Source organism: Doryrhamphus excisus, linkage group LG12 (genome assembly GCF_037039965.1).
Source record: "Doryrhamphus excisus strain RoL-2023G ecotype Guam linkage group LG12, RoL_Dexc_Guam_v1.1, whole genome shotgun sequence".
NCBI lineage: Eukaryota > Metazoa > Chordata > Actinopteri > Syngnathiformes > Syngnathidae > Doryrhamphus > Doryrhamphus excisus.
Genome location: NC_136368.1, coordinates 20,231,958 through 20,243,362, shown reverse-complemented (window position 1 = coordinate 20,243,362; position 11,405 = coordinate 20,231,958). Strand labels below are relative to the sequence as shown.

Genomic DNA, 11,405 nt, shown 5'->3' with positions numbered 1-11,405 from the left:
GTAATAATATATTTGTAAAATATATTGTTTTATATTATTATTATATTAAGCAGACATATAGTATTATTATTATTATTATTTAATGTATTGGCTCATTTGACATATTTAACTAAGCCACGCCCACATCATCACACCCGGAACAGGAAGTACCTTCCTGTGTGTGTCGCTGCTGACGTTTAAGCTTCCCCTGAAGTGACGATGGCGTCCACAGAGCAGTCCCTGCCGGACTTGACAGATAAAGAAACCCGGGAAAAGCTGTCACTCTGGGACCGCCGCCACGACGCCATGGCTCCTCTTACGGAGAAGCAAACGGACTCCGTGTTGGAGATACGAGCCGCGGCTGAGACACTTGCTATCCCCTCGGAGGTGAGCTGTAGCCCTGGAGCTAGTTTGCTAGCATTGTTGCTAACTTACTTTATAATAACGACCGGCTGTGCTAAAGCAACTCTGTTAGTACTTTATTAAAGGCGATATATCATATTTTCAATACACCTTTCCTTTCATTTTGATGGAATGTGTACTTAGTACAGATATGCTGTGTTGTTATGCAGTTACCCATCGAGGACTTGGGCAGTCTATCATCTCGCTCCCTCCAGTCGCCTTTCACCGCCACTGTGCCAGAGTCAACAGAGGACATCCTGCTCAAAGGCTTCCAGATGCTCAACATGGAGAACGACCGAGTAGAAACAGCACAGCAGGTGACCAAACTTTTGCACAAAATAAGTCTTGAATATTGTCATGCGTCCATCCATTCATCCATCCATCCATCCATCCATCCATCCTGGCCGCACAGTTTACGGTCTCCATTTATGTAGACAATGTAAATGTTCTAAATGTTGTAAATATGTGTTGCAGTTTTTTGCCTGGTTTGCCAAGTTACAAGCCAACATGGATCAAGATGAGAGCGCAAAATACAGGTGTGTAAATATTCATATTATATTCAAAACTGCTTGTACACACTTTTTGACTACTTCATATACATACAAAATACAGTGTACACTGTGTATACAATATATATATTCATTTTCATTTTCTACTGCTTTTCCTCACGAGGGTCGCGGGTGGTGCTGGAGCCTATCCCAGCTGTCTTCGGGCGAGAGGCGGGGTACACTCTGGACTGATAGCCAGCCAATCACGGGGCACATATAGACAAACAACCATTCACACTCACATTCAGACCGATGGACAATTTGGAGTCAATTAACCTAGCATGTTTTTGGAATGTGGGAGGAAACCGGAGTACCCGGAGAAAACCCACGCATGCACGGGGAGAACATGCAAACTCCACACAGAGATAGCCGAGGGTGGACAATATATATATGTAACATATAATAATAATGGACTGAGGTATTACCAGAATGTTTATTATTGTGCTTGTGAATGTATCAAACTATTATTTACTATTATTATTACTACTATTACTATAGTATTATGGTCTGTTTGTAACACAGCTTCTTTACACATTGTGATGTTTTTTTTTCTTTCAATTGCAGGCAAACCCGAGATGTTCTCCACTGCTACCAGGAACAATGTGATGCCATTCTGAAAGATGTCACTGCAGCTCTGGAGCAGCTGGACTCCCTCCAGAAGCAGTACCTCTTTGTGTCCAACAAGACCGGCACGTTACACGAGGCTTGTGAACAACTTTTGAAAGAACAAGTAAGCTTTAGTATTGATTATCATAAAGCATCTACGTGAGCAAAAAGTAACATTGGTGTGTTAAAATTTTCCTTCAATGCGTAACCTCCTTCACGTAACACGGCAGAATGCCTATTGACTACCTGGTTGCTGCGTAGCGTGTATTTAAATGGAAAAGTTGCATGTAGAAGTCATATAAAATGACCTTGTGACCCTTTGTTTCGGCTTAAAACGGCACCAAACGTGCTCTCTTGTATTGTGGAGTTGCATCATTACCCATTTGTGCCTCTATAAATGCGTCTTTGGGAGCTAGTGTCTTTATTATGCATCAACCCCTCTTGTTCCCTAAATGTTTGACCACTTAAGATACACTACCGCTCAAAAGTTTGGGATCACTTGGACATTTTTTGGGCCGGTCTGAGATATGGCTTTTTCTTTGCAATCCTACCATGAAGTCCAGCATCCTGAAGTCGTGCTTCACTGTTGATACTGACACTGGTGTTTGACGGCTACTATTTAGTGCAGCTGACGACCTGTGAGGCGTCTTTGTCTTCAACAGATATCAGATATTTGTCTTCTTGCACAGTTGTGCATCGTTTTTCTGTCCTTGTTAGACCCAGTTTGTGCTAGTGTTAGTTTAGATTTTTATATGTTTTTTTTCCAATAATCTATTAGACTTATAAAATGCGGTTCAGGTAAATAACCCCCCCAGCTATAATTACATTTGCTGTCAATGACTTTATATTGTATTAATCGTGTTTTGTGTTTTTCTTGCAGGCGGAACTTGTCGACCTTGCAGAGAGCATACAGCAGAAATTGTCATATTTCAATGAGTTGGAACATATAAACACGGTTGGCACATTTTTTTTTCTTGAACTATAATAACAGTAATATTTGTATTTTTGGTATAATTTTTTACATTCTACTGTATTGTATATTTTGACCTCCATCTGTTTTTCTGTACCGGAAATATCCCGTGATGTATTATTGTCTTTTGAACAGGTGAGGCCACATGCTTTATATTTGTCTCTCTCTGTTGGTACAGAAACTCAGCTCTCCAACCTTGTCTGTGAATAGTGAAGGCTTTATACCGATGCTGTCTAAATTGGATGACTGCATTGATTATGTTTCTTCACATGTGAGTATGCACTTGCTTTTGTGTTCATGTTATCATCACACCCAAAGAAAAAGCAGTAGAAAAGCACAGATGAACAATTTGCGCAATCTGATATCAAATTGGAGTTGAATGAGGTCTTGTATTTTTATATACTACGTCGACCTGTGTCCAAGTGGTGTGACTCCTTTTTTCAGCCCAATTTCAAAGACTACCCAGTTTATCTGGCCAAGTTTAAACAGTGTCTTTCCAAAGCCATGCACTTCATGAAAGTCCACATCGTTAATACTATGCAGAACCTCACAAGCGTCTTAACAAAAAGGGTAAGACGATGCCACACGGTCAAAAAGTCTTATTTTTCCTGGTCTTAATGGCACTAATTGTTTCTCTACACCTTCCCCAGGATCCAATGGGTTTGGCAAACGCTGACAATGCCTTTACACTTTATTATGTGAGATTTAGAGCAGCTGCACCCAAAGTTAGAGTGAGTATTTCATAGTTCGTTTGCACTATTTTGTTACCACTTTGTAATTCTGCTGATACTTTTCTTCCAGTCCCTGATAGAACAGATAGAACAGCGGGCGGAGAAGATTCCAGAGTGGGTTTTCAACCACATGCAAGTCCTGTTTCCATTAAGTGATGCAAATCATCTCATATTTCTGGTCTTTGCTTGTGAAGATACCATCACCTGTTGGATGAAATCCACCAGTGTTACCTTGACCAGAGAGAGCAGCTCCTCAGTCCCAGCATTACTTCCACCATCATAGATTTGACCCAGCAGAACAGCAAAGACCACTGCGCCCTGGTGAGGCATGATCGAGCTCACAGCACAGCTGCCCTTTTTAAAAGTAGTCAAGTGACATTTCCTATCCGACAAGAATACACCGAGATGTACCCGAGCATATTTCTTGGAGTGTTTATGAGTCTGTGCACATGATAAATGGCTCCAACCTGCCGACATTTGTGTCTTCAGTCTTTTTTGGGAGGATGGGTTTCAAGCGGTTTTGTGCTTTTTGTGCAGGTCCGCAGTGGCTGTGCTTTTATGGTGCATGTGTGCCAGGATGAACATCAGCTTTACAACGAGTTCTTCGCCAAGCCCACACCCAAGCTGGAGTAAGTAGTCCCTGCCTTCTATCCCCGTTTCAGGTGAAAATATACTTCTGTAAAAAAGCCTGGAGTTGAACCGCTGTCGAATATGACATCATGAAAGACATAGGCTTTATCTCAGTCAAATAATGCATGCACCTAACAATAAGACCCATTTTCATCACAAGAAAAATCACTGCTGGATTGCAATAAATATGAATATTCGGTGATACACACGCATACCAGACTTGATCGTCGGAACAACAGGCTTTTATTTCAGATTTGCAGTTCTCACAACAGGCACAATAATCCCTAATAAAAAAAAATCACCAATAAAAACACATGCTAGTATTGCGGCAATAACCCATGCCAAGCTAAAACTCAACTCTGAACTCCCACCTGCCATGCCGCCCCTCAAGGGAGCAACACACGGAAGGACAAGTCTTATTTATGTCTTAAATGGTTTATTTCTTTTTATTATGTATACTATCTTTGGTAATACTAGTGTAAATGTGACTGTAGGGGTGTTATTTTATGTCTGGGGGGCTCTAATAATGTTAAAACCCTATTTGTTATTTCATAAACAGGTTTTCTATGTTGTAACTACCAACATTTTCCATTTATAAATAAGAAATCCTACTTTGTGGAAATTCACTTACCACGCTCAGGCCTGAAACAATGACTGATTACTGTAAATTCATATAGCTTAGCTGTTGTTGTTTGATAACTCTGCTTCATCGACCACCATTCTAAAATTCTGTTCAGGTCTTGTCATTCAATAAGTTATGTGAGAGTTGCTAATTAAAATGCTAATTAACTTTTGCCTGTTCCATTTCATAAAGGTTTTATAATGGCATAGCGCTCTGTAAATTGAAATTGTCTGCCAAGATACAAATGTATTTTTAGCAAATTAGTCTTATTTTAGAATTCAGACAGTGTAACTTCAGAATTCTTTCAGTGGAACGAGACAATTAAAAGGGTTTTTTTTTTTTTTTTCGTGACAGCGAGCTGCTAGAGAAGCTGTGTTTGTCTCTGTATGATGTTCTGCGGCCTCTGATCATTCACATCATCCACCTGGAAACTCTGTCGGAGCTCTGCGGCATCCTGAAGAACGAGATCCTGGAGGACCACGTTCACAACAACGGTAAGTTGTTGTACAGGAGACCACAGCATTAGGTACACTTGTACGGATTAATAACACAACACAAGAGCTGTATCAAAGGTCTCTACTTAACCAAATTAATAATACGGTAAAAGTATGGTGGCCAGTGAGTGTATAAAACTGTTACAGTTCTCAATTACCTTCCATAGCAGTTGTTAGTATTAACTGGAGTCATTTGTATTTAAAGTGAAAGCAGAAAAAACACATATGTGGTTTTACATTGACTGAAACAGCCAGCCAGCTGGGGGCCTTCGACACCGTGGTGAAGCAGATGCTGGAGGATGTGCAGGAGAGGCTGGTCTACAGGACGCACATTTACATCCAGACGGACATCACAGGCTACAACCCTGCCCCGGGGGATCTGGCCTATCCTGAAAAACTGGAGATGATGGAGGTGAGGTCCGACCCACGATGCTGATAGCGATTGTAAAGATTCCTCACAACAGAAGGATATAAATCTTTGGCTGTAAATTCCGCTCATAATACGCTTTTTTTATAGCATTTTTTCCACTCTTCTTACCAGAGAATTGCTCAGAGTTTGAAGGAAGAGCAGATGAAGCAAACGTCCCAGGTGTCCGTCTTTTCGGATGTTCAGCTCGAGGATCCTGATGGGAGAAGAAACAGCAATGCTGGTATGTGTTACCGCATGGAGGTTTCTTAAATCAAACACGTCTGGTACTGTAATCACGCCTGACTTTCTTCAACATGAATGATGACTTGCAGAGAAAGCAGAGGCATCCCGCCTGCAGTCGTCCATCTCTCCTGCCGATTTGCATGGCATGTGGTACCCAACGGTTAGACGGACGCTAGTCTGCCTGTCCAAGCTGTACAGATGTATAGATGTGAGTGCCATTTAAACACAATAGGATATCCCCACGTATTTAGTTTTTTTCTTTTCAATTCCCATCCCCATTATGTTGCCTTTCCCAGAGAGCTGTCTTCCAGGGTTTATCTCAAGAAGCCTTATCTGCTTGTATCCAGTCCCTGCTGAGAGCCTCCGATAGCATCCTTAAGAACAAGGTTTGGCACACCCACTCAAATGAACTTTTGTACTTTTCCAATTTTGTTTTATTATAAAATCAGCTGGAAACCCATGCCTGTCTTTGGATGCCGTAGACGACTTCCAGCCTAATTCTACTTCATTAGAACCGGGGTACTTAACCAAAGCAGCTGGGATGTCATTTAAAGTTTATTGTAATGGCGGCGTTATTACGCTCTGCAGACTGTTCAGCGAACCGTCCTTTTATTTATGTGCTGCTCTCACCTTCAAATTTGCTGGTAATGTCGGCGCTGCCTGCCCCGCTTCAACCTAACATTTAGAATTAATGCGGCAACATCAATTTCGGGGAACTAGTGTCCTTCCCATACCTTTTTTGCTCCCTCCAGTCTTTAATAAAGAGTTGAGCAATAAATGGCCACAGATATCTTTTTTTTTTTTTTTGCCTCCACACAGCATCACATCTCTTTCTAATTCTGACTATGCCGAAGTTATTAATTAGCCGAGTTTCCTTATCATCTGCTTGCGCTCTCCATGTTTTATGCAGCCTGGAAAGTCAGTCAATGCTCTTGTTGTTTTTTGCCAGACGTGGCGAGGTGCTGGATTTTAACGATGTGCGCTCTCGTTTTTTTTTTTGTAGACACAAATAGATGGGCAGCTTTTCCTGATCAAGCACCTGCTGATAATGCGTGAACAGATTGCTCCATTTCACACTGATTTTGCCATCAAGGAGATTTCACTGGACCTGAAGAAAACGCGAGGTAAGATAATTAAAGATGCCGGCGAACGTTGGCGTTCAGCTCCACAAAGCCACTCATTACATTCCCATGCTCATTAAGCAACTTGTGCCTGTGACATGCACCGCTGGCAACAATTAATGTGGAAATTACAGTGTCATCCAACACCTTAATGTACGTTAACTGCTGGCTCACAGGGCACATTTGCTCCGCCCGCCACCTTCACTCAAGGTCATATTTGATTTGTGCCACTAGAGGGCACTCCAATGCTGCACCCTGATTTTCATCTCTGCTCTTTGTCAAGACGCTGCCTTCAAAATCCTGAACCCGAAAGCTGTTCCCAAATTCTTCCGGCTTAACAGTCACAACGCCATTCTCGAATTCCTGTTGGAGGTTTTTATTTCTTTCTTCCTTTTGTCCCTTTTTCAATTCAACATGCCATTCACTGTCTGCCAAGGGAGCGTGCACTTGAAAGCATCATTTTCTCCGCTCTACAGGGAACCCCGGAGATAAAGGAGCACTACATCGACTCCAAAAAGGACGTGGACCGGCACCTGAAGTTCAGCTGCGAGCAGTTCATTCAGCAGCAGACTCAGATCTTCACGCGGAACCTTGAGGAGTTTCTCACCAAGGTAACCCGCCAGACATGTCCTCAGGCGGAGAAACCGCGTCCTGACCTTCAGCTCCGAGCTTTTAAGTTTATTGAAATCCATTTGGATTGATACTTCTCTTAGTAGCCTATGACTGCAGACAAATGTCTTCCCTTCCGCTGGGATATGCACTTGTGATGCTCCCCTATTGTTTTCTTTGAATACAATTGGCTTCCAATCATTTGCTGCCCACCTTTTTCTTCCCGCTCCCTCCCACCCAACTCATTTCCATTGTCATTTCACCGCAAACACCACCAATTGTTCAATTGTCAAATGAACAAAATTGGCCCAATTTGGTAGCTAATCAGTTTGACGCTGCGGCACAGTGAATATGATTGTGTTTCTTCTGCTTGTTTGCGAGACCGTCACAAAAGAATTGCTTGATTTCCACACAGGTTGCGTCTCTCAAAACCATGGCCGTCGAAGGCGGCCCAGCATACACGCTGTCTCAGCAGCCGTGGGCTCAGCCTGGTAGGTTTCGGGCTCGGGGAAAGGCCACGAGCATCATGCTGCAATTCATCTCATTGTTTGCTGAGTGCGCTCCAGGGTGTGTTTGTATTTTCGTACTCATTTTATTTCCCCCTCTCCTTTTCAGCAAAGATCAACGATCTGGTGATGGCAACCTACCGGGTGATGAAGAACAAGCTGCCGAGCACGCTGCAGAGCATGTCCTTGTACTTGGCCAACAGAGACACTGAGTTCATCCTTTTCAAGCCAGTGCGGGTACGTGGCTCAGAACAACAGGGTTTCTTTTTTATATTCTTATATTACACTCTTATATTCTGGATCGCCAGCATTTGTACTTCAGTCATTACCTTATTAAAACAATGTTATATTTGGTCATATTCTCAGCTTGTGTGCTAGATCATTAGCATATTTTGGTTAATCACTTTAGTCTCGGTGCTGTAAATACTGTAGTGCAAAGACCAGCTAATGAGTTTATCTCGCATGAAGGAACATTGCTTTTCACGTGTGAAGTTCACTTGCAGACCATCGTTAGTGTGGCAAAATGATCATTTTTGACTGGATGACTGAGGTAACTAAGGGCAAAGGTTGCTTTGCCTGCTAACAATTTCAAACTTGTACAAATGTAATGCCTTTAAGGGGATATGACACAATGGCCATATTTGGCGAGGTCAAACCTCTTAAACTGTACATAAACATTGTCATCACTGGCATTTATTCAAGGAGCGTTGGTATGTGTAATCCTCTCCTGACCTAAACAGGTAGAAATGGCGATAAACGACAGCGAAAGTTGGCTCAATCTCCTATTACAGAGCATGAATGGAAGCTAGCAGGAGTTAGCTTGTGTGTTTGTGTGTATGCGACTCGGGCTTGATGGGTATATTTTCACTCTTTTGTGTTTTACAGCTTTAATGTAAGTATGTATATTTACCCATGGCAACGAGCATGCTCCGAGGGAAAAAAAATATGAGAAACACGTTTATTTTTGAGTCGTAAATACACATTCTCCACATACATGGAACATGTAACTTGTAACATGGACCGTCCTTCAAAATAAGAGCGGCATTTGCCCCAAGTTTGTGCAAACAAAACAAGGTGACTATACATCTCCCTTAATGACTTTTGTAGCAATCTATTTATGTTGCCAATAATTTGTAAAATATCTTAGCACATTTTAACCTTACATTTTAAAAATGATGCAAGTTTTAAATCCAAAAACCTCCCAGTCTTGCAGAACAAGACTCAGCGGTTAAATCAGTACACTAGTCTTCCTTCCACCTTTAATTACTATTAAGATTTTGACCCTTTTGTTGCTATTATCTGTTCAATTTGTTTAACTTGTGTTTCCCCATACAGAATAATATCCAGCAGATATTCCAAAGACTGCATACTTTTCTCCAGGAGGAATACAGCGGAGAGGACCTTCAAATCATCGCCTGCCCGTCAATGGAGCAGGTACACTGCTGTGTAATGAAGAGAAAGGACACCAGACATGTTTTTAATAATGCAAAATGCTGCAACTCTCATTTCTGCTGAGAACAAGTTCACTTTCAGCAACCTTAAATAGGCTACGCAAACAGTCTTTGTAAGCGCTCTGCTTTTCTTTCCCCAGATTAACCTGCTGCTGTCTGTGAATAAGTAATGACCCGAATGTCTTCTGGGTTGCGATGTCGCACCTCCAGCTGTAGGACTGAGAGGACGACACGAGCCGCGCTCAGAGCCGAGATGGCCGATCAAAGCCAAAGAGCGGTCAAGTGTTTGCTGAGCCGTCCACCATGGAGTCAAGATTTCCTCTTATTAGTTTGTTTAAAACACGGAGGCGTAAGAACTCAGATCCTGCACCGCAGCTGCATCTCACGTAACAGCAAAATGGTTAAGCTAAAGCATACTTGCACGGTGTGATGGTGCGAGGCTAGCAGGCTGAAAGATAATGGACTGTTCAGACAAGGACTCTTAGGCTGTCTGAATGGAGGAACTGAAGGGCTGTTCATCAGCCATTTAGCTCACTGGCCAGTAAGGCAACTCGCCTTCCGATTCCCTCAATGACTATTGGGAAGGATAACAAGAGAAAAATGCTGCAAAACCTTTTATTTGCATATTTTAGCACGGTGGTTCTAAAGTCTAATAGAGCCCCTCTTTGACCTGCGCTACCAGATGCTCAGGTGATGCGGTCATGGTCAATTCTGTACAGGTCTTCTTGCGTTGATGTAAAAAGGACAAATGCTATGTTTTATAATGTTTCTTTTTATACCTTGGTTACAAATCAAATGCTTCTACTTCTCAACCATGGATTCTTCACCTTCAGTTTTGCACTGTTTAAGGGAAACTAATGTATGCCGCAAAAATGATGTGTACAGTTATATTATTTATGACCATTGTGATTAAAACGTTCATCGGGTTTGATGAGTGGCTGAGAAGAATGTGGCATTTCAATCTTGATTTTTGTGACTAGTGCAATGACACTCTTCATACTAATGAGAATCTGCCCTTCAGGGAGTCTCCTTGTCAGACACGCTGTTCCCATCCGTCCACCTGTGCTGTGACCTTCTGTGGACTGACAGACTTGATCCGTGCAGAGGGACTGGCTGGGTGATCCAAAGCGGTATGTTGATCTCAGCGCTCCACCGAAGGATATCAGGTCTTTGCAGCGTCACACCTGTGAAGCGGCTGATAAAGTTAGTCCTTATTTGTCCTGCTCCTTGCGTACACGGAATGCCTATTTCCTGATTGTAATCAATCAATGCCTCTTTCATAACAACCCTGTGATTGACAGGTGACCATTCCAGGTTGGGAGTCAGGCCTCTGCCCTAAGACAAGCAGGCAAGGAAATGAATGCAGGGATAAAAAAAAAATGCCTACGTACATCTAAAAGCCTCTTACAGACAGGTGAGCTATTGGGCTCTAATGTCGTAGACCAGGCGCGGCGTAGGTGCACAGGTGCGCCCCGCGCCTGGTCTACGAATGGGAATGGGGCGTTAAACAGTGTTTGCCATCATTGTTTTTTCCACTGAAATGTTCCCGACACTGAAAAATCTGTCAGCCAATTTAACATTACGCAGGCTGCGCTTCGCCTGCGCCCCGAATAGCCGGATCTTTGGCGTGATTTGTCACAAAATTGCCACTGCGCCAAGCTGAAAATGTGGACTCCTCTGGTGCGCCGCCACGGCCATCTCTGCACGGTCCAGTCTACCAAATTGCCAAATTGGCTGCGCTGGACCAAATTACCACTGCGTGGGCTGCGCCGCACTCCACCACCCTGCGCCACCTTGCGGTGCGCCACAAAAATAGAGCCCATTTGTCATCTGTTCCAAAAAGTTTTCTGCGTTTTCTACAAGAATGTCCAATATAAGAAAGGTCATAGACTTAAAAAAAAAAAAAAAAAACATAATGTGACAATGATGTCATAACATGTCTTAGTGTCAATCTTGTCAAGTTTGTGGTAAAAAAAACTAACGTGTTTGTTATGCAAAGTTGAGAAAAAAGAGATTCTGTCAAACAATAATTATCACTTGGTTGTTAATTTTGCCCCATAATTGATCAAGTTAAATTATAGTTG

General features: G+C 42.5%; 1 protein-coding gene across 1 annotated transcript; it reads left to right on the top strand.

Annotated features, from left to right (window-relative positions):
• cog3 (component of oligomeric golgi complex 3) lies at positions 1–10,246 on the top strand. The gene is made up of 23 exons (XM_058082799.2): positions 1–366; positions 552–698; positions 856–917; positions 1,494–1,659; positions 2,416–2,490; positions 2,684–2,776; positions 2,950–3,075; positions 3,156–3,236; positions 3,307–3,350; positions 3,431–3,557; positions 3,774–3,865; positions 4,843–4,982; positions 5,234–5,394; positions 5,524–5,632; positions 5,724–5,842; positions 5,931–6,020; positions 6,638–6,758; positions 7,039–7,127; positions 7,232–7,366; positions 7,780–7,855; positions 7,980–8,107; positions 9,206–9,304; positions 9,462–10,246. The coding sequence occupies exons 1-23, from the start codon at positions 199–201 to the stop codon at positions 9,489–9,491; spliced, it is 2,478 nt and encodes an 825-aa protein (XP_057938782.2). The 5' UTR covers positions 1–198; the 3' UTR covers positions 9,492–10,246.
• Positions 10,247–11,405: the final 1,159 nt, after the last annotated feature.